The 24,604-nt window shown below is 38.0% G+C and overlaps 1 protein-coding gene across 1 annotated transcript; it reads left to right on the top strand.

Moving 5' to 3' along the window:
• Positions 1-884: 884 nt before the first annotated feature.
• On the top strand, positions 885-23,684 carry LOC102274974 (kynurenine--oxoglutarate transaminase 3-like). Its single transcript, XM_070376452.1, has 4 exons — positions 885-1,016; positions 3,699-3,815; positions 9,442-9,473; positions 23,133-23,684. The coding sequence occupies exons 1-4, from the start codon at positions 885-887 to the stop codon at positions 23,644-23,646; spliced, it is 795 nt and encodes a 264-aa protein (XP_070232553.1). The 3' UTR covers positions 23,647-23,684.
• Positions 23,685-24,604: the final 920 nt, after the last annotated feature.

Genomic DNA, 24,604 nt, shown 5'->3' with positions numbered 1-24,604 from the left:
TGTGAGAACTTGTCTTTGAAAGAGCTGGACACAAGGAGAGTAAGCAGTCAACATGGGAATCAAAAGGCATGCTGCAGGGAGTGAGGGCCTCAGAGAGAAGACAGAAGAAATGGGAGCATGAACGGTGTCTCGGGACAGCAGAGGCCAGGTCCTCATCTGCACAGCCAGGGACATCCCTTAGCTGAGGCAGCCAGCACCATTGAAAGTCCACGGCCCAAGAGGTGGAAAGGAAGAGCTCTTGCATCTGGAGGAGAAAGTGTGCCCCCGGGAGCTCACACTGGAGTCATTATGACCTGTGTGTCTCCTAGCATGACTGTGGATATGGGTTGAAGGGGTGGATGGCTTTCCTGAAGGCCGAGTACCTGCGGGTATAAAGTGACCGGTGAGTTTGCTCTGACTGCAAGCAACGCACTTTTTGTGCTTCCTGGAAAATTCCAGACAGACACAAGAAGGAAAGACTGTCATTTGGTAAACTGAGGGTCTTAATCCATTTATCAAATTTAAGGTTAAAAATAACCACACATGAGATACCATTGGTAGGTCTTAAGGGAATTATTGTTGTTTTTTAGTCGCTAAGTCATATCCAACTCTTTTTGCAAACCCCATTGACTATAGTCCACCAGGCTCCTCTGTCCGTTGGATTTAATAGGCAAGAATACTAGAATGGGTTGCGATTTCCCTGTCCAGGGGATCTTCCTGGCCCAGAGATTGAACCCACACCTCCTGATTCGCAGGAAAATTCTTTACCACTGAGCCACCAAGGAAGTCCCTTTTTAAAGGGTGACAAATTCTGAGTGCTTTCACACTAAGAACTAACTCCTCAAGAAGAACCATCTTTTCTGAGAGTCACCTGACTCCCTCCAGACCGAGAAACGACCAGCCATATGGTCCTGCCTCTGCAACTGAGAGTTTCTAAAGAAGAGGAGCTACTGTTCGGCTCCACATCAGAGTTTCCTAGAATAGGTGGCCGGGAGGAAGGTTCCTTCGTTGGTCCTGTTGACCAGCCAGCAGAGGGAGTAAGAACGACAAAGTTTATACCTTCTGAACAACACTATCAGCTGAATTTTTCACTGTGGTATAACTTTAAACCAATACATAAAAATATTGATTGTGAAAACATCTTTACTGATTTTCATGTTTATAAGGATAATTCATGTTTATTTGTAAATGACGTTAAAATATAGAAGGTAAAAGACTTAAGGTTTCCAGTTATCCCTCTTTCCAATAAAAAGTGTTGAATCATTTGGTTTACATCCTTCCAGAAAGTTTTCTAAATAGTTTGAGTCTCCATCCTAGGTAGTTTGGGGAAATCTAGCATTTCCTTCAGCAGTTTCATCAATTCCTGAGAAAGATACTAATATAGTGGTTGTTGATTCCTCTAGCTCTGGATTCTAGGCTAAACTCAATTGCATGTTGCTTTGTTGCCTCCTCTTCATGCCTGCCGATAGCTCCAGCTTTTCTTTTGTTTTCTTTTCTTGGCTTCAAAACTTCAAAACCGGAGTTTCTTCCATGGACTGTGCTTTCCCCAGTGTGTTCAGCAGAGAAAGGGATTGCTTTCTCTTTTTAGCTTCAGTAAAGGATTTCTCAGGAATTCAACAGGTGCTTGTTTCAATGGAAAACTTTAGTGAGTACAATGACTCACCTTTCAGTCCAAAATCCTACCTGACGAAGTCAGTTCCACAGCCTATGTGTCATGATGGCCTGCCTTAATTTTTTTATATACTTTTAAAATTTATTTTTAATTGAAGGATAATTGCTTTATAATATTGTGTTGATTTCTGCAGTACATCAACATGAATCAGCCGTAGGTACACATATGTCCCCTCCCTCTTGAACCTCCCTCCCAAGTCCCTCTCCATCCCACCCCTCTAGATTGTCACAGAGCACTGGTTTGAGCTCCCTGAGTCATACAGCGAGTTCTCGCTGACTGTCTTACATATGGTAGTGTGTATATGTTTCCAGATACTGCTTTACAGTGTTGTGGTCTCTGCTGTACATCAACATGGGTCAGTCATAATTATATATATCCCCTCCCTCATGAACCTCCCTCCCTACCGTTCCAACCCTGCCTTCATTTTAAATCCCTTTGAGGTATGCTTTTTGGCTTCTGTAGAGGTATATGTTTGTGGGTACATTTGGCCATGCTTATAGAGATTCATTTAAATCTTTGAGCACTGATAGATCGAAAAACTTGTTTTAAGTCTATAATTTTGAGGATACTTGTTGATATTATTGCTCTTATACATATTTATGTTTAAAAATCAAACTTACAGAGGATGAATGGAGTAAGCCTAACACAGAATTAATACCTATTTTAGTTTCAAATAACATGCTATTTCTCTAAAGCAGAATTTCAAACATTAAATGAAATGCTTGTTTGTTTATCCTTAGGAAAAGTAATACTCAGACTTATATGTCTTTTTTAAATTTTGCAGGCAATGTTGTTTAATACCTAATTTGACTCAGTTGATGATAAATAAGAGATTTCACAGAAAAAAGCCAATTAACTAGTCCAAGAAATAATAAATCTAAATATTGAAAAGCATACTTTAAACCAATAAATGACAGACTTAAGAGTTGTTTAAAGAAATAGAAATAATAAGACATTTTCTGTTTGCAGCCTTAGATTTTGTTTAAAATAATATTACATGGTGTTGGTTACTACACCGTTTGTCTCCATTTGAAGAAAGCACATGATTGAATGAGCAACTTTTGACGTTTGAAAATCAACACTGTTTACATTTGAGAAAATTCACTGTAGGTTGTTTTTAATGAATTTAAAAAGATTCACAAACACTCATATAAACTTTATGTTCATATTACTTCCCTTCAATTTTATTTTTCCTAAAGTTTAATAACTATAAACCCTCTAATCCATATGTCCAGAGCAGTCACCAATTATCATTATTTTACATTATACTTGAGTTCAAAACATATCCCCAGTTAAAACTGGTTTAAAAACTAGGGCTTCCCTGGCTTCCCTGGTGGTGGGGTGGTAAAGAATCCGCCTGCCAATGCAGGAGACAGATTTAATCCCTGGTCTGAGAAGATCCCACATGCCTCGGAGCAACTAAACCTGTGTGCCACAACTATGAAGCCTGTGCTCTAGCGCCTGAGACCACAACTGTTGAGCCCATGTGCTGCAACTAACAAAGTCTGCATGCTGCAGAGCCCGCGTTCCGCAAGAGAAGCCACCACGATGAGAAGCCTGTGCATCGCAACTGGAGAGTAGCCCCCGTTCGCTGCAGCTAGAGCAAAGCCCGTGCAGCAACAAAGACCCAGCACAACCAAGAATAAATAAATAAATAATTGTTTTATTTAAAAATAAGTAAAAATAAAAAGCTAACAAAAGGTGAAAGAGTCGGTAGGTTCATAATTGGGAAACAAGTTATGAATAAAGAAACTAATTATTGTGAATTTGTGTCCAGAACATACAAAAAAAGAAACACATAAAAATATTTTTAGCCAGTTAATCTATTGGCTTTCTAATACAGAATATGATATTAAATCTTGTACACAACAGAATACATTATGGATATACATGTTTTACCACTTGACTGTGGAATTAAAAAACAAAATGAAGTTGTTCAGTTAGGGATTGAGTTTTATGTTTGTATTTTTATCCTTTACTCTTTACCCCCAAAACCTTTATTGAGTGACCAATGTGTAGTCAGTTGATACATATTTCTCATTTTCAGTTTGGAGATACCAGTCGAGTGAGTATACTTAATGAAGAAGCATTTCTGGCACCAATGTTCCAGGACTCCCAGTTTAGAAGAGCAGACAGAGCTAGGAGTAAGATTTATGGGGCACAAGTATGAGTAGGAGGAAGGGACTATACCCTTTGGATCAAGAAATTAATTCCTTTCTCTTGCATTTCAAAAGATAGCCCAAGAAAAAACATCTTGAGCTTCTCTCAGACTTGTTAGAGGCAGGAGCCCAGAGACCTAAACACGTTCAGATATCTCAGTGAAAAGGCTTGCAGTCTTATTTTGTCTCTGACCTTGTCGTAAGCCTTTTCCCTTTTCAGTTGCAATATTCCATTCCTTAAATAACCTTGCTATCTCTAATTATATGCTATACATAGGTACATATATATTAAATGAACAAGTGAAGAGAACCAACCCAAGTTCATCTTCCTCCTTCAAGTTTAGGGATTCTCTAAAGATCAACTTCTATTGATACCTGAGTCTCTTGTCTTTTCAGTGGTGGTTGACCTTTTGTTGTTGTTCAGTCACCAAGTTGTGTTCAATTCTTTGTGACCCCATGGACTGTAGCATGACAGGCTTCCCTGTCCTGGAATCTTCCCAAGTTCACTTGCATTGAATCAGTGATGCCAACCAACCATCCTCTTCTTCTGCTTTCGATCTTTTCCAGCATCAGGGTCTTTTCTAATGAGTCAGCTGTTTGCATCAGGTAGCCAAAGTATTGGAGCTTCTGTTTCAGCATCAATCCTTCCAAAGATAATCAGGATTGATATACTTTAAGATTGACTGGTTTGATCTCCTTGCTTTCCAAGGGACTCTCAAGAGTCTTCTCCAGCATCACAGTTTGAAAGCATCAGTTCTTTGGCTGTCTGCCTTCTTCATGGTCCAACTCTCACATTTGTACATGACTACTGGAAAAACCATAACCTTGACTAGATGGACCTTTGTCAGCAAAGTGACATCTTTCCTGCCGGGAAATAATTGTCTTCTAATTTCATGGCTGAAGTCACTCTCTGCAGTGATTTTAGAGCCCAAGAAGAGGAAATCTGTGACTGCTTCCATCTTTTCCCCTTCTATTTGCCATAAAGTGATAGGACCGAATCCTGTGATCTTAGATTTTTAATATTGACTTTTAAGCTGGCTTTTTCACTGTCCTCCTTAACCCTCATCAAGAGGCTCTTTAGTTCCTTTTCACTTTCTGCCATTAGAGTGGTATCACTCTGTTGCCAGTTACTCTAGTTTCTGTATGTCTTGCATTAGCTCATGTAAGATGAATTCAGTTCATATTTCCCACATGATAATAGCCTGAGAACCAAATGGAATGGTATCTGCAGGCACAGGTGCACTGAAGAGCTTTCTTCCAGGAAAATTACATACACTTAACTTTTATACCAATTTGGTGAAAAGTGCTCTATGTGCTGGAAAGATACAAGCACGCCAGCTTGATCTCAGGGCTGCTGGTAGACAGAGGAATGAAAGGTGTGCTCCTCTACTCTCCCTTTCACCCGCCCCACTCCATGTATGTTCACATGTGTGTTTCTGTTTACCCCTGTGTGCACTTGAAAACCCTCTCTGAACTCGTAACACTTTAAACTCATTTCAGAAGGGGTGAGTTGGTTTCAATAAAACAACATATGACCATCTCAAATAAAGGAGAATTTGGGGTGTTTTACATGTAATTTTGAATCTTATTAACTGTTCCACTGGAGGTGACAATAACAATAATAGTATCTTCATCATTAGAATACACTGTGGGCAATTGATCCATATATTCTTTTTAAATTTTCTATATTATCATAAAAAAGCCTTCAGAACTAAAAATATATTGTATTTTGGTAAGCATACTGTTGATTCCAAGTGATTTTTGATTCTCTGTTGCATCTTTCCACCACACTGACAGCTGAATTAGTCTAACACCAACAAGAATTTCTAGGGTAATTGGCTTGGTTCATTTGCCGTGTGAAGATCTGACTTTAATCAGCCAAATAACAGTCTCATGACATATTTAAAACATCCGTATGTCCCAGGCACAGAAATAACCCTCTTCTCCATACTCTAGTCAGGTAAGTATTTCCCAATATTAAGGCAATCTTGCTTAAGTTAAAAATCAACTGTTGTTTGTATTCTTTTTAATACAAAAAATGGACATGCTTTGGTGTACTCTGGCATAACAAAAATCTGTAAGATGAAAGCAAGGAATAAATAAGTCTGATTAGGTCACATTCTTGCTTTTTGAAAATGAGCATTCTTCTCCACTTGAATATTTGATGTCATAAACATGTTTTTTTCTGATGAAGAATAACCAAATATAATCCTTTTGTGGAACTTACATTTAAAAAGCATTTTAATTAAATATGCAGTGAGAAACAAAAAAATTTTAAACTTTTGTATTCAGTTTTCCTATGGAGTTTTCTAAAGTGACTGTGTAGGAATTTGGTTTTTCAAGTTTAGCATTATAAGAAACAGAGTTTACCATGCCTAAGTTTAATAATTAGATGAAATGATGGAGGAAATGCTGAGCCCAAATAAATGGGTGAACTTGTGAAATTTCTACCCCTTTTCTGGTTTCAGAGACCCAAAAAGTGTTAGTTCCAATATAGAAGTCTTGTTAAGTTTTATGTAAATAAAATATATCAAACTTGGGCCAAAACAAACTATTTCTAGGAAAATAGGAAACTCAGGAAATTTCACTAACCAAAAAAAATTTTAATAATTAGAAGCTAGATGAGTGGTGTAGATGTTGAAATGAATAGAAACAAATAGGACGGATAGAAACTTGGCACATTACACCTACAAATCTGGGAAACTGGGACTTCCTTCTACTGGGAATTAGTAGAGTAAGCTTTTATCAAGATGATATGGCTGAAGCTCAGGCTAAAATTTCATCTACTCCTTTACTAATTCTAGAAATATTTATTGTCGGAAGGGGTGGGGTGTAACTCAGTGGTAGAGTGTGTGCTTAGCACGCGTGAGGCCCCAGGTTCAGTCCCTGCACCTCCACTTGAGGATCTCTAATGGGGACTTCAGCAAGCCAACTAGGAGGAGTTTTTCACTTTTTGATGAAAGTAATGGCTCAGACGGTAAAGAGTTTGCCTGCAATGTGGGAGACTTGGGTTCGATCCCTGGGTTGAGAAGAAATATTTATTAGACATTGACTGTTTGCCAGGAACAGTCCTTGGGTCACAGGACACAGCAGTGAACCAGTCAGAACAACATCCTAGCACTTAATAGAATACATGTTCTAGTTGGAATATAGACAGTTTTTTAAACTGAAGTATAATTGATCATGGGGTCTCAAAGAGTCGGACACGACTGAGCAACTGATCTGATCTGATCTGATCTGATCTGATACAACATAGTGATTCAGTATTTATATACATTATAAAATGATCACCACAATAAGTCTAGTTACTGTCACCATAAAAATTTCCTTTTCAATTTTTTTAATAGTTTGAGAAGAGATGTTAACTCTTTCTAAAATGTTTGGTATAGTTCACTTGTGAAGCTGTCTGGTCCTGAAGTTTTGTTTTGGGGGGAGATTTTCAACTTGTTTGCTTTTGTTTTTTACTGTTTAAATCTCATTACTGATAATCAGTCTGTTCATATTTTTTATTACTTTCTGATTTAGTCTCAGGAAATTGTATGTTTCTTGGAATTTATTTCTTCTATGTTTTCCATTTTATTGGCATACAATTGTTCATAATAACCTCCATCATTTTAGCTACTCAGAATATGTAGTCGCTATTTTTAAAAAATAAATTAGTACTATGTTTAACAGTGATAAATGCTAAGGAGAGGGGAAAAGCGAGGAAGGAGCATAGAAAGTGTGCAGGGGTGAGATTTTAGATCGGATGACTGGCAAAGGGATGAGCAAGTGAAAAAGCCTTGACACGAGAGCATTTTTCTTTTTTCATGACCAATACTCTGTATCTGGGAATATGATGGACTAAAAAATATGAACATCTTTATAAGACATCTTCAAATGCTGGAAATGGTATAATATTGGATTTCTATAACTGTGTAACAAATTACTTAATGGCTTACAGCAACAGTAAACATTCATTATCTCTCACAAGTTTTTTAAATCAAGATTTCAGGAGCAGCCGAGCTGGGAACCACTCCCAAAGTGGTTCCCTCACATAGTTGGAAAGCAGATGCTGGTTGTTGGTGGGAGGCCTCAGTTCATCCCCATGGGGGCCTCTCCACAGTGTGCTTGAATGTTCCTACAACGAGACTCCAGTTTTCCCGGGAGCAAGCAATCTATGAGAGAAGCCAAGATGGAAGCTGCATTGTTTCTATGGCTTTTTTTAGAAGGCACACTTGGTTATTTCCACATTATCCTAATGGGCACACGGGTCAACCATGATTCATTGTGGGAGGGAATTACCAAGGATATGAACAGCAGAAAGTAAAGATCCTTGAAGGCTGTCTTGGAAACTAGATAAGCACCACTGCATACACACAGATGTGCACTGAAGAAATAAGGAAAAGCAGGTACAAAGAGCTAAAAACATTTGCACTAAACAGCACTGAGTTAGTAGTTATTCCCAAGGGATTTTCCAGTCTCCATCTTCCTGGATCTGAGACATAATCTTCTAAGCACAGCAGTTATTAATAACTAAGGCTTAGATGCAGGAAGAGGGGAATTTGGAATGAAAACTAACAGTATAACTGTATCCCTGTGAGTGTTACACCCTTAGCAAAGGGAGACTAGAAAAATCTGCCCACCAGGAAAGGAAAACAAGAGTCATCCTAACTGGCCTGAGTTCTGGTGGAAAAATACTGTTTACGAAGAACTTGTAACCACTGTTAGACCCTCACATGGCTTCAGGTTTGGATTTATACTTCTTGGAACCAAGAGTCTCAAACTAAAAAAATTCACAGAACATGGTCTAGAGTTGGTAGCCTTGAGGTGTCTGGCGGAATTAGTTATAAATCCTCTCTGGAGAAAGATGTCTTCAGACCATGATCCCCATGTAATGTATGCTTAATAAATATAAGCATACATTACAAAATTATAAAGCACACAAATACACCATTATGAGTGAGATTCAAAAAAATATTAAGCTACAGAACAGAACACCCAGGAGTTTGGATTAAAGGATTATGAAATTAGAAGTCTAATATATTTTAATTACAATGAAATATATTAATTAAGCTACAGAACAGAACACCCAGGAGTTTGGATTAAAGGATTATGAAATTAAAAGTCTAATATAAAAAAATAATAAAAAAATAAAAGTCTAATATATTTTAATTACAATGAAATATATTAAATAGTAAAATAAAAATAAAATAAACATGTAAATAGATCAATCAGATTTAAAACTAAATGAGGAAAACAACAATCATGAATTACATTAGAATAAATAATATGATACTCAGAACTGTAATCTCATTGGGATCTCCTACTTGTAGCTCATCAGAATAAGGCGATAAATAAATCCTCTCCCCAAAAAGCAACCATAAAGCTGAGGAAAACACCATACAGCCATCTGAATAGGTACAGAAAAAATATCTGGCAAAATCAATACTGTTTAGGATAAAAATATCTCAACAAATTAGAAAAAGAAGGAAACTCTCTCAGCTTAATAAAGGGCATTTGTTGAAAAACCTATAGCTAAGATTGTACTTAATGATGAAAGAGTAAAATATTCCTTCCCTGTCATCAAGAACAAGGCAAAGATAGTCACTCTTTATTACTTCTATTCAACATTGTGTTTGGGGGTTCTAGCAAGAAATAAAAGGCATCCAGTTTGAAAAGAAGTAAAATTTTATTTATTCAGGTGACTTGATCCTGTATTCTGAAAACCCAGAGATTCCATTAGAGCTAATAAACATGTTCAGCAAGATTGGGTAGAAGATCAGTATATAAAAATCAATTTTATTCTCCTGAATAGTCATTGGAAGGACTGATACTAAAGCTGAAGCTCCAATACTTCGACCACCTGAAGCAAAGAGCTGACTCATTGGAAAAGACCCTGATACTGGGAAAGACTGAAGGCAAGAGGAGAAGGGGATAACAGAGGATGAGGTGGTTAGGTAGCATCACTGACTCAGTGACCATAAATCTGAGCAAACTCCAGGAGATAGTGGAGGACAGAGGAGCCTGGCGTGATGCAGTCCATGGCGTTGCAAAAAATTGGACATGACTTAGTGACTGAACAACAGCTACCAAAGATCTGAAAATAAAATTAAGAACACAGTATCATTAAATAAAATTAAATACTTAGTAATAAACTTTATAAAAGAATAGCAAACCAAGTAGAATAAAAAAATATAAAACTTGGCTGCTAAAATTTACAGAAGACATTTTGGTAACATGTAAATGGAGAGGTATTTTATGTTTATGGATTGAAATACTTAATACTAAGATGGCAATTCTCTCCGAATTCTCCCTAGCAGAAAATTTGAAAAAATTGGCAAACTGCTTTTGAAATATATATGGAAATGCAAAAGACCAGGATAGCTAGAACAATTTTGAAAAAGAAAAAGCCAGAGAATTTAGAATTCTCGATTTCAAAAGGTAGTATCAGACTACAGTAATCAGGACCATTAGTATGGGCATAAGAATAGACCTATAGATCAAATGAAACAAAAGTTAAAGTCCTAAACAAAATCTTTACATTTATGGTGAATTGATTTTCAACAAAGGTGTCAAGGCAATTCCATGAGGAGAAAGGATAGGCCTTTCAATAAATACTGTTGGAACAACTGAATATATCTATATGCAAGAAGAGGAATTTAGATCCTTATCTCACGTAATATACAAAAATATTCAAATCAATCACAGACCCATATAAAAACTAAAATTCTTAATTTTTGCCTTATGTGTGTTATTTGTTTCATTTTCTATGTATTTGGCACGTATCTATCATTAAACTCTGAGAAGTCTGAATTTTCTCTCAATACCTCAAACATGACAGGTACCCTGTCAATTTCAGAGTTTTGAAAGTTCTCTTGGAGCCTTTTGTTTTGCACCCATGCACGCTAATTCCTTTCCATGACAGAGTCATTATTTATGCATCTCTCTCCATCCACCTCTTGCGGAGTGGAGGGGGACTCTCCCTTTATCTCTCCCATATCTGAGACGTTGATTCACAGCTCTTGCTTTATTTCCTCCAGAATGTTTCTGAGAAAGGATGCACAGGAGACAAGTTTTTTGAGATTTTTTTCAGGTCTGGAAATTCTTTATTGGTCACCTCATCCCATCTGATGTTAGGAAAGATTGAAGGCAGGAGGAGAAGTGGATGACAGAAGATGAGACGGTTGGATGGCATTACCAACTCAGTGGACATGGGTTTGAGCAAACTCCAAGAGATGGTGAAGACCATGTGGTCAGAAAGACTCAGACATGACTTAGTGACTGAACAACAAGCAACAGCAACATCTTTAATTGGTCATTTGACTGGGTCTAAATTTTTAGGTTGGAAATAATTTTCTTTAGGAAATTTGATAGGTTTGCTCTAATGACTTCAGGCTGCCATCGAGTTATTGGGACGTTTGACCCAATCCAATTTTCATTTTTTTACACAATTTTTTTTCTCAGGCAATTTTCAGATTGTTTTCATCCCATATTTTAATGGTTTCATGATGATGTTCTTTTGATACAATTTTATTTTCATCCTGAACTCAGTGGACCCATTTCTACAGTTTTGGGAGATTTTCTTGAACTATTTGATAACTTTTCCCTCCTCTATAGTCAAGTTACTCTGCTTTCTTTTTCTGGAAATTTTTTTATTTGGACAGAAGCTTCCTTACTAATTTGGTGTTATTAAAAATAGCTATTTTGCATCTTATTTTTATCTCTCCCTCCCCCCCCCTTTTTTTTTTACATTATTCTCTATGCCTTCTTTTGAGCTTTTCATTTATGGTATTCTTAATCTCTGAGATTTCCTTTTATTATCTGATTGTTTCTTTCTTATGGCATACTGCCAGCATTTCACAGGCGCTATATTATTTGGCTGTGAAGAAAGCTGAGCGCCAAAGAATTGATGCTTTTGAACTGTGGTGTTGGAGAAGACTCTTGAGAGTCCCTTGGGCTGCAAGGAGATCCAACCAGTCCATTCTAAAGGAGATCAGTCCTGGGTGTTCTTTGGAAGGACTGATGCTGAAGCTGAAACTCCAGTACTTTGGCCACCTCATGCAAAGAGTTGACTCATTGGAAAAGACTCTGATGCTGGGAAGGATTGGGGGCAGGAGGAGAAGGGGACAACAGAGGATCAGATAGCTGGATGGCATCACCGACTCGATGGACGTAAGTTTGAGTGAACTCCGGGAGTTGGTGATGGACAGGGAGGCCTGGCGTGCTGCGATTCATGGGGTCGCAAAGAGTTGGACATGACTGAGCAACTGAACTGACTGAACTGATATTATTTCTTACTTCTCTGAGGATGTTAATGATTGACTTTTGTTGTACTGTGTTTTCTCAGAATAGTTTCCATTTCCTCAAGTTGCATTTTTTTTTTTGATGATTTGTATTCTTCCCCACCCCCCACCCCAACTTTCATTTTAAAACAGTAGAGCATTTCCTCAAATACCTTGTTATTTTTTGCAGTTCACTCATACTGAAAGTTAGAGAGTTGAACAAGAAATTCTAGGGTCTAGTGGGACATGTATACTCTGGCGTGACTTGACTTAGCAGTTTTATTGGGAGGCACCCAAAATTAAAATCTTTAGGCTGAGTAGATTCTTCAGTGAATGGTCTTCTAGTCTGGTGAGTCTGTCAGCTCTCAGGGTTCTAGAAGCTGGTGGAGACAAAACTGTAATATGACATTCTTCACTTCACATGTATTTCCCCTCTTTCCTTCCAGGACTCTTGCCTCAGTGCTGCCTATTCCCTTCTCCTCCTTCCTCAATTCAAATTGCTCTGTTACCCTTTTTGGAGAATAAACCTATTTGGGACTGGAAAAGGCTTCCCGCTGGCTCAGTGCGTAAAGAGGCCACCTGCCAACGCAGGAGACACGGGTTTGATTCCTAGGTCAGAAAGATCCCTGGAGAAGAAAATGGCAACCCACTTTAATATTCTTGCCTGAAAATCCCATGGACAGAGGAGCCTGACAGACTGCAGTCCACAGGCTTGCAGAGAGTTGGACAGCTGAGCAAACTGAGCACGCATGCACAGATGAGGGTCATTAACCCAATAAGGAGATCAGAGGGGATTTGGTTGCCTATGTGAAGCACGTAACTACTTCCTAAATTTTTGAAATCTTCTATTTTCGCTGCCCTCTCCTTCCCATCACCTTCACTTGCAGGGTTATCTGGAATTCACAGTGCATGGTCATTTGGAGATGTTGGGCTTGAGGTCACTTTGCTCCTGGACTTTCTCTGTTGCAAGGTTAGGGTTTTGTTCTCTCAGATTTGCTAAGTTGGTCACCACTGATCCATATGCTTTATGGTTTCCAAAACTTTGCTGCTGTTTCCTGCCCTAACATTCTCGCTTACTTTGTTGGTGTAGGACTTTGAAAAACCATGTTAGTCTGGGAGGAAATCAAATGTGTGGTTAACCATCTTTACTTAGAAGTGTGTTATATTATCGGAGAAGTCAATGGCACCCAACTCCAGTACTCTTACCTGGAAAATCCCATGGATGGAGGAGCCTGGAAGGCTGCAGTCCGTAGGGTCGCTGAGGGTCAGACACAACTAAACGACTTCACTTTCACTTTCCACTTTCCTGCATTGGAGAAGGAAATGGCAACCCACTCCAGTGTTCTTGCCTGGAGAATCCCAGGGACGGCAGAGCCTGATGGGCTGCAGTCTATGGGGTCGCACAGAGTCGGACACGACTGAAGCGACTTAGCAGCAGCAGCAGCAGTGTTATATTATTCTTTATGTCTTTTTGTGCCAAAAGTTTTCATAATTTAAATTAATTAATTAGAAAGATTTTGTGCTCTGAAACAGGTACATTCAGAACAAAGCTGGTGATTGATTATAGGTAAGGAGATTTATCGCAAGAAGGTCAGGTGCCATACTGTTAGCATAACCCTATGGAACCAACTTTCTCTACCACACAGAGAAATTACATTTCTATTGACCTCAAAGGAAATTGCAATTCCTTTCTTGATAAATGTAAATTAAAAAAAATACTTCTGGCTTGTTTCTTGCTACATATTTTAATCCTCCTGGTCTTTTTTGGTTTATATTAATTTTTGTTTGTTTGGCTGGGGTTTTTTCAGTATAGATTTGAATAGCAATTTAGTAAACTGGGAATTAAAGAGCAATAAAAAATAATCCCAAAATTCATATTTAAAATTTTCAGAATTAATGACTAGTTCAAAATTATTTCCTAGGTCCCCAGATTGGTATTTTAACTTTCCTACAAATGAATAGCTGTCTCAGAACACTTTCAGAACTAGGTCAGAGGGCAACATGACGCTACTCATAGAAAGCAAGTGCTTGGCAAGTGATGTCAAAAGCCTCAGGGGGAGTCTGCAAGTCTGAGAGGGTCTTTATTCAACCCAGTCAAACTCAAGGGTCCCAAGAAGTCACCACTCAAGAGACAAGGGAATGAAAGATCTGCCTCTGATTTCTGTGTGCTCCTTGATCTTCAAGAGGAACTGCCTGTAACATCATTTGCAGGCTCATATACCAGGGTTGGTGAAGATTTGCACTTAGGGTCAAAACTGCTTGTTTGGTTAGTCTGCTGGAAAATGATGTCAAACCCAGCCCATATCTCGAGGTTGGGTGGGGCCCCTTCATACCCGCTCTTTCCCTTTGCTTTTGATGTGATTGCCCTGGAGCTGTTCACCTCTGTATTTACTGTTAAGGCTAGACCACTTCTCTTGTAACCTTGTTATTGGAGTCAGCCGAGGTCAACAGGACTCTGTGCATGCTTTTAATTATAGATTTTAAAATGTTTTCTTCTACTTTCCTGTATTTCACTTTTAGTCACTTTTGCTATACTTTTCTCTCTTTCCCCTCTGCTGCTCCAGTGTCATCTAATTTCAGAAAGAATCCTGCCTTACGTTGATGACCAGGGGAATGGAAACACTAAAACTTCTGGAATGTTTGTTTACAAATGTGAATTAAATAGACAAGAAGGAATCAATTTCAGTTTCTTGAAATAGATTATATTTGTTGGGCAAGGTTGGTGCAATGCGGAAGGTAAAAAAACTGGGTGGCTTGACTAACTTTCCACAGTTTTGTTCTAGAGAAATAATTTCTAAGTGAGGAACAGTTTTGTTTTTAGGCTTATTTATTTAACATGTGCTTTAAAAGTACCTCCTAGTGCCAGGTTTTAAGGAATTCATGAGTTCATTTGATCCTAACAATCCTATGAAATAACTATTAGTTTTATCTACAATTTAAAAGGGATAAAAAATGAGGCACCGAGAAGTTAACTAAGTTCCTGAAGCCTGCACAGCTGGCAAGTGGCAAGGTTGAAGTTCAGCTCTGGATGGTTCTCTGCTCCAAAGTCCATGCTCTTCTATTTCTAAAATTTTGAACTAATATCTTGTTACCTTTAGGTGTGTTCTGCTTGTAGAAATTACACAAGGAAGGGAGAGGGAGGGAGGGAGACAAAGGTGGGGAGAAGGAGGAGGAATGGAGAGAAACAGAATCATAAGTGACTGTGATTGTTTTCATCACTATCATCACAAGCTGGGTTTATTTAATTCAATACCATACATTAAAAGTATATGCCATTTGAAAATGCTTCCAATGTAATCTTCTCTATGCTACAACGCCAAGTGCAGCTGTACTTGAAAACACCAAAATAGTGCATTACAATATGAACCTGAACCTATTTAAATCAGACATTTCAATTTGATAAATAGACTATGATTGTGAGGGAGTTAAAGAGATTATTTCATCATATTTTTCAGGATATTCAGAAGATTCTCAATAATGGGCTAAGGAAAATATGGGCTTCAAAAGAAAGATTTCAATTTCTACTGTGGTGCTAAAAATTGTGTTTTGTTTTCAAATGTAGACTCAGCAACTGAGTTTTAACTTTTGCAGAAATGGATAAGGTAGATATTAGGAAGGACTGATGCTGATGCTGAAGCACCAATCTTTTGGCCACCTGATGCAAAGAGCCTACTCCTTGGAAAAGACCCTCAGCTGGGAAAGATTGAGGGCAGGAGAAGAAGGAGACAACAGAGGATAAGATGGTTGGATGGCATCACTGACTCAACAGACATGAATTTGAGCAAATTCCAGGGGATGGTAAAGGACAGTGAAGCTGGCGTGCTGCAGTCCATGGGGTTGCAAAGACTTGGACACGACTTAGCATCTGAACAAGATATTAGAAAGAAGTATGTTTTCTGGGCAAATACAGCTATTCCCTTACATATAGATGTTCTTAAACATGTGGATAAAAATACCACATGTTAATGCATATATATGGCATCTGGGAAAACGGTACTGATGAACCCGTTAGCAGGGAAGGAATGGAGATGCAGACACAGAGAACAGACTTGTGGACACAGTAGGGGAGGGAGAGGGTGGGACGAATTGAGAAAGTAGCATTGACATATATACTCTACCATGTATAAAGTACATAGCCAGTGGGAAGCTATTACCTAACACAGGGAGCCTGGCCTGGTGCTCTGTGATGACCTAGAGGGTAGGATGGAGGGTGGGAAGGAGGCTCAAGAGGGAGGGTATATAGTTATGACTGATTTGTGCTGTTGTATGGCAGAAACCAACACAACATTGTAAAGCCATTATCCTCGAATCAAAAAAAAAAATTTTAAGTTAAAAAAATGTGGTATGAAATATATGATGAAATTGGAGATGTATTTAATCAAGTTTGTTTGTGGGTGTGCATGTGTATTGCCAACGCAGTAGTCTAGAGGGTGATGTCAGGACATAGAGGAAATAAGACTTTGGAAGTGAGGTGAAACAGGGGGACCCAAAGAGTGATTGTATGTCAAGTAATTTGAGTAAATATAAGACCAGAGGAGATAAAAATATTTACACAGTTAATGATTAAAAATGTCATACCTAAACATTCATTTGGTTGATTGAATTTGCTTCCTAGTAAGTTAATTTGATAAGTTTAAACAGCTCTACTTTGGGGTAATCACATAAAGACATGCACTGGCATTTCATTCTCACTCTCCTCTAATCTTGCTCAGAATGGCACATCTCCATTTGTTTCTTTAGATGCATTGTTTCTTTATGGTGGTTTACTTTGTGTCTTGGCTCCACTAAGAGTCTCTTGATGCAGTTCTCTCTTATGTAAATACTCTTCCCCCAAATTTTTGCTTTGTTTTAGTTGCTCTTCATGTTCTGATAATTCTTACCACATGGAGCAAAACATTTCAGCACAATTTATTCAGGAGAGTGGAGGTCCTTATTTTGTTCTTCCTTTTGATGGAACTCAAAATAAGAAAGTGACAATATTTCACAAATGGTTTTATACTAAAGAAAAATGTGTCCTTTATCCACCTCAAAAACTTGTCTGGTTTTTGACTACCTATAATTTGATTCTTCTTCTAATGCTTCCTGATCTAATCACTAAAATGCAAGCTCCATGAAGGGATAGAAATTTTTTAATAAGTTTTGTTCAGCAGTATCTCCAACATTTAGAAGTACAGGCATATAATAGGTTCTCAAAAGTATAATGAATAAAACAGCATCCTGGGATGCAGTTTAAATGAAAATTTCACAAATTTCAAATAAAAAATAAAGGGATTAATCCCCTAAGGAATTGAGAAAATATTTGTTTATAGGGTTGTGTAATCATGATGATTTCTTAGGAAGGTTTTGCTCTACTATACATGTGATGGGGAACACATGTATACCTGTGGCAGATTCATTTTGATATATGGCAAAACCAATACAATATTGTAAAGTTAAATAAAATAAAATTAAAAAACAAAAAATCTTTTCATCCTCTCATGAACATCCACTGCCCTGATAATTTTTATAATTTGATTTGTTTATTTTGGCTGTGCTGGGTCTTTGTTGCTTCAGGGGCTACTCTCCAGTTGCAGTGTGAGGGTTTCTCATTGCAGTGACTTCTCTTGTTGCAGAGCATGGACTCCAGGGTGCGGGAGCTTCAGTAGCAGCACATGAGTTCGGTAGTTGCAGCTCCTTGGTTCTAGAGCACAATAGTTGTGCTCAATAGTTGTGGCACACAAACTTATTGCTCCTTGACATGTGGGATCTTTCTGGATCAGGGCTTGGACTCATGTCTCCTGCAACAGCAAGGGAATTCTTTGCCACTGAGCCACCAGGGAAGACCTGATAATTTTTAATCATTGGTAAAAATCCAGAAGCTTATAAATTCTGGTGGCTATTCACAAAAGACTGACTAAAAAAAAAATAATCTCCATTAGAGAATGTGTACTGTGAACATTTCTTTCTATTATTTATTTGAAAATTGGGAAATGTCAGTTTTCGTTCCAATCCCAAAGGAAGGCAATGCCAAAGAATGTTCAAACTACTGTACAATTGTGCTCATTTCACATGCTAGCAAGATTATGCTCAAAATCCTTCAAGTTAGGCTTCAATAGTATGTAAACTGAAAACTTCCAGATGTACAAGCTGGATTCAGAAAACACAGAGGAATCAGAGATCGAGTTACCAGCATTCTTTAAATCAGGGAGAAAGCAAGGAAATTTTAGAAAAACATCTACTTCTGCTTCATTGGCTACTCAGAAGCCTCTGACTGTGTGGATCACAGCAAACTGTAGAAAATTCTTAGAGTTGGGAATACCAGACCACCTTATGTTCCCCTGTATGCACATCAAGAAGCAACATTTAGAACTGAACACGGAACAACAGACTGGTTCAAAATTGACATTGGAGTACATTAAGGCTGTATATTTTCACCCTGCTTATTTAACTTTTATGCAGAGAACATCATGTGAAATTCCAGGCAAGATGAATCACAAGCTGGAATCAAGATTGTCAGAAGAAATATCATCAATCTCAGATATGTAGATGACACCACCCTTGTGGCAGAAAGTGAAGAGGAACTAAAAAGCCTCCTGATGAAGTTGAAAGGGGAGAGTGAAAAATCTGGCTTAAAACTTAACATTCAAAAACCTAAGATCATGGCATCCAGTCCCATCACTTCATGGCAAATAGATGGGGAAAATTGGAAACAGTGGCAGATTTTATTTTCCTGGGCTCTAAACTCACTGTGGACGTTAACTGCAGCCATGAAATTAAAAGATGCTTGCTCCTTGGAAGAAAAGCTATGGCAAACCTAGACAGCATATTACAAAGCCAGAGACATTACTTTGCCAACAAAGGCTCATCTAATCAAAGCTATGATTTTTCCAATAATCAAGTATAGATGTCAGGGTCAGATCATAAAGAAGGCTGAGTACTGAAGAACTGATGCTTTCAAACTGTGGTACTGGAGAAGATTCTTGAGAGTCCCTTGGACATTAAGGAGATCAAACCAGTCAATCCTAAAGGAAATCCACCCTGAATATTCACTGGAAAGACTGATGCTGAAGCTCCAATACTTTGGCTACATGATAAGAAGAGTCGACTCATTGAAAAAGACCCTGATACTGGGAAAGATTGAGGGCAGGAGGAGTAGGGGGTGACAGAGAATGCGATGGTTGGATGGCATCACTGACTCAATGAACATGAGTTTGAGCAAACTCTGGGAGATAGTGAAAGACAGGGAAGCCTGGAGTGCTGCAATTCATGGGGTCTCAAAGAGTCAGATACAACTTAGCAGCTGAACGACAAATATTTGAGTAGACTTTCTTAATTTTTCTGGTGAACAATTTTTATTTTATTATTATTTTTTAAATTTATTTTTAATTGGGGAATAATTGCTTTACAATATTGTGTTGGCTTCTACCATACAACAACATGAATCAGCCGTAAGTATACATATGCACCCTCCCTCTTGAACCTCTCCCACCCCCACCCAAACCCACCCCTCTAGGTTGTCACAGAGTACCACGTTGAGCTCCCTATTCTACACAGCACCTTCCCGTTAGCTATCTATTAATAATTTACATATAGGAATGTATATGTCTCATTGCTACTCTCCTGATTCGTCCTATCTTCTCCTTCCCCAACTGTGTCCAAATCTGTTCTCTGTCTGCACCTCTATTCCTGCCCTGCAAATAGGTTCCTCAGTACCATTTTTCTAGATTCCATACCTATGCGTTGAAATATGATGTTTGTTTTTCTCTTTCTGACTTATTTCACTCTGTATATCAGGCTCAAGGTTCATCTACCTCACTAGAACTGACTCAAATGGAATTTCTTGATTTTATAATAAAATGTTCCTTCTATAAAAATCACAATTTTGTTAAGCTTTCTGACTTTTAGAGTTCTGGTGCTCCTCAACCTAACATTTTTTTCTATCAATGGAAATCTTTCTTCTAACCAAAACTTCATAGAGGACTCCTCACAAATTGGACATCACATCTTATATATATCTTGAATTTTATTTTAATCTTAACTTTCCTTTTCAGGCTGGCTGTTTAGATAAGATCTACTGCTACAGTCATGTCTGCACCAACTCATCTTCTCTCTCATTAAGATTTATGTTAATTGGGCAGAGCTATCTTGGATCACCTGTTGGGACATCCCAAGCTTCTGCTGTCCTGGTTTAGAAGCTCTATTGTGACATACCACCAACTAGCCAAGTCAGAGCAATGGCTATCATGGATGGAGAGTTACCTTAAAATTGGTGACTAACCAGAGGTGGTGATAATGTGGACTGAGGCCATGGAATTATGTTGGCAGGACTTTGGTATTCCCCTAATCACCCTTGTCCTTTTTTTTTTTCTTTTGGCTGCACCATGTGACATGTAGGATCTTAGTTCTCTGACCAGGGATTGAACCTACGCCCCCTGCATTGGAAGCATGGAGTCTTAACCACTGAACCTTCAGGGAAGTCACACTCTTGTCCTTTTTATTTTTACACATTGCTCACTCTTCTGACTCATTCAGTGGGATTCAATCTGTTGCTTTTTCTAATCTTTCTTCTTGCATTCTCAGCCATCAAAGAAACATACAGAATTCATACTACCTTTGACAAATACTTTTCAGGTAATTATTTCATATAAAAGGAATCACTTACTTTTCTAGATTAATTAAGAGTCAATTTAATTCAGAATTTAATCTTAATTCTGAATTAAGATTTGCCAATTCTTAATTTGGAATTGATGATAACTATGCCTTAAGAAATGGCTACCATATAGTTTATCAGTGTGCCTAACTTTACCCCCTCAAATAATAAACATTTTATCACATGGTGTTTGCTCTTGTTTACAGAGAATCAAATAATTAAAATTGATGTTCTTTACTTGGGTGTACTTATGACTTCCTTTTATATATTGATACAGGAATTTCTTCAAGACTGAATTGAAACATCACAGTTAAAGTGGAAGGGACTTAGTGGCCCTAGTGGCACAGTGGATAAGAATCCATCTGCCAATGCAGGGGTCACAGGTTCCATCCCTGATTCCTGAGTCGGACATGACTGAAGTGACTTAGCATGCATGCAAGACATGTAATAGTTTGTGGTAATTAATAAATATTTAGTATTATAAGAAATTTCTTCCTTTACAGTTGAGAGGAGATCCTGTTGTCTTTGATTTTATATAAATTGGAAAGTATTTTTCACCCTCCCTTTCCTCCAGATAGGGAGGAAACAGCAATGTTACTGTAATGATTAAATGTGACAATTCATGTAACATTCCTGCAGCACTTAATAAATGTATTGTTACTATTGTGACAATCATTATCATTATGATTTTACTGCGAAGGCTAACAATACCTAACTCTGTCCATATCCTCATCTTAACAGTTACTCTTTATTCTTTTGGTGTCTCAAGATCACTGTTGGAATTAGTTTTATGAAATATTAACTTCCATAAACTCACTGGAAGGCAAAGAGAAGAAATGAAGGGGTCATTGTGAGTACACTGAAATTTCCCTAAAGTATAGGGCTCCTTCTGCTCCTGTGTTCTTCTTATTATTAATGGTTTTACTCCTAAAGCTAATTTTGTAACGGCCTGGGGTTTTGAAAGACTCTGGGCAAATTCTGCTAAGTGAGGTGGCAGCAATTATTTGGTCAAGTATAGCAGTGACAGTTAACTTGATTATTTGTTTTAAAATTTACAGTCTTTTGCTTAATTACCTAAAGAAAAAAAAAGATGATTTTGGAATACCAAATTGTGTTTATGTAAAGCTAAGTTAATTAATCTTTAATTTCTAAGTGAATTAATCATTAATTTCTTTAACTTCTAATTTGGATCTTTAAATGTGAAAAGTTCCAAGGACTTAAGACTAGAGTGTAGATTTAAAAATGAAAAGAAATAAAATCTTGTAGCATGGGAAAGAAACATGCACATTTTTCCTTTTTTATTTAAGTATTGACTAGAGAAGGCCTTTCCAGGGGATGCAGTGGTAAAGAATCCACCTGATGATGCAGGAAACACAAGACACAGGTTGGATCCCTGTGTCGGGAAGATCTCCTGGAAAAGACAATGGAAACCCACTCGAGTATTCTTGCCTGGAGAATCCCATGGACAGAGGAGCCTGATGGGCTACATACAGTCTATGGGGTCACAAAGAATCAGGCAGGCAAAACTGAGTGACTAACAATTTCACTTTACAATACGATAGGCTAAATGCTGATGTAAATCAGTTTCTCCCCTACCATGTTATGGATACACGTCATGGTTACGAATAAAGGTAAATTCTAAAAGATGGTCATTAGTGATAAAAATGAGTAATTTTTTTATACTTTTATATATTTATTTATTTAAGTTTCTGATTGCTCTGGGTCTTTGTTGCTATGCGGGCTTTTCTTTAGCTGTGGCGAGCGGGGGGCTACTCTTCACTGCAGCGTGCAGGCTTCTCACTGTGGTGGCTTCTCTTGTGGAGCATTGGGCTCTATGGCTCACAGGCTTCAGTAGTTGCGGCCCATGGGCTCAGTACTTGTGGGTCCCTGGCTCTAGAGCACAGCCTCGGTAGTTGTGGCTCATGGGTTTAGTTGCTTTGTGGCATGTGAGATTTTCCCAGATCAGGGAATGGAACCCATGTATCCTGCATTGGCAGGCACGTTCTCTACTACTGAGCCATCAGGGAAGCCCCAAGTATGCTTATTTTTTTCTTCTAAGAGTATTTTATTACTTTTCTAGTTGAAACAGTTTTATTTCAGAGAACAATTTATAGATAATACCAAAATGCAGGTTTTGCAAAGAGAAAGTAGTTTGCTTGTTGTTATCTTCATATGGAAGAGCCTAAAAGTGATCTTTCAATCCCAACTGGCACTTACTTTCAAAGTAACATCAAGAACTTAGTGAAACCCATTTTAGTTCTTTAATGAAAGTAAAGGCACTATGGCCTCACCTTCACCCACATGACTGTCATCATTGGTATCATCCATTATTAAGATAAGGAATATAATATTGGGCTAATAGCAGATCATGGCATCTTGCTCATGTGAAAAATAACAGCCCATCTGAAAGTTATGTGATAATGACATAGTGGCTTTAAGCTTGGCTGGTCCATTGGTCCTAAACATTTGATAAAACATTTACAGACAGTTCAGCAAAACACCGTTTATACTTGTGCAACCCCTTTACAGGAAGCCTTGGCTCAAGCTTTCTGGATTGACATCAAGCGCATGGATGACCCAGAATGTTACTTCAATTCTTTGCCAAAAGAGTTAGAAGTAAAAAGAGATCGGATGGTACATTTACTTGAAAGTGTTGGCCTAAAACCCATAGTTCCTGATGGGGGATACTTCATCATTGCTGACGTGTCTTTGCTAGATGTAGACCTCTTCGATATGAAGGACAGCAATGAAACTTATGACTATAAATTCGTTAAATGGATGATTAAAAATAAGAAACTGTCAGCCATCCCAGTTTCAGCATTCTGTAATGCAGAAACCAAATTACAGTTTGAGAAATTTGTGCGATTTTGCTTCATTAAAAAAGACAGTACACTGGATGCTGCTGAAGAAATCATCAAGGCATGGAGTAGACAGAACTCTTGATACACACAGAGTGTGTTGTTTCTATTAAACAATCTAATATATAAAAAAAGTTATTTTTTTGTTGTTGAATATGAAGTGAGAGCTAGGGAAAGTATATAATTAAAAAAAAAGAAAAAGAAAGAAACCAAAGTTCTATTTTTGGCTTGTCTACCACTGACTCACAGTGTTAACTTGAACCAGTGACCAGCTTTTGTGCATTAACTAAGGCTATCCACACAAGAGGCTTAGTGAATAGACAAAAATGAGAAAATGCTTCAGCTTCCCTATTTGACTGCTGGAGAACTGCTGAGATCACTTATATAAATATTTTTCTTTGAGCTCCCTAGAAGACAGGAACTTTATAAATATTTAGTCTTATTGTTGCACCTTAGGCACAAGTAGACAGGAAAATTATGATACTCCCATATTTAACTATGAAATAACCTCGTTCAGACAATCCTGGTTCATACCAAGGACTCTGCACTGGCTTGTCAGGGTCTCTTGAGTTTTCATTTTTCCATCCTCCTCCTCCCCCTGGCAGTTGACAAATGTGGAAATATAAATAAACCTTCCACAGCAGCAAGGGTTCCAAGGTAAGGAAGCCCAGCATGCATTCAGTCGCACTGGCTGATGGCATGCTGTGTATCAGAATGGGTGAGGATTCAAAATAAACATCACATTTAAAATTCCTGATTGAAAAGTGTGAGAAAATGACTCATTTTTAAGAATGAGTAATTTGGTTGAATGTACTGAACTAAAGTCAGACCTCACTGAATTTCCAGTTTTATCTCTTTTCTGTTTCTTTTTTAGATACATGTGTAGAGAAGAAACCTAAAAAAATGTGACTGGAACTGGCAGGCTTAGAGTCATTCTTTATTTCAAGTGGAGTTTTTCAAAAGTAATTCACCTGTTTCTTTGCAAATTCCTATTCAACAGGCTCTTCCTTCAAGGTTTTAATGGCTCTAGGTTCTGGAATGAT

The sequence above is a fragment of the Bos mutus genome, chromosome 9 (assembly GCF_027580195.1).
Source record: "Bos mutus isolate GX-2022 chromosome 9, NWIPB_WYAK_1.1, whole genome shotgun sequence".
NCBI lineage: Eukaryota > Metazoa > Chordata > Mammalia > Artiodactyla > Bovidae > Bos > Bos mutus.
This window is presented reverse-complemented; position numbering and strand designations above follow the sequence as displayed.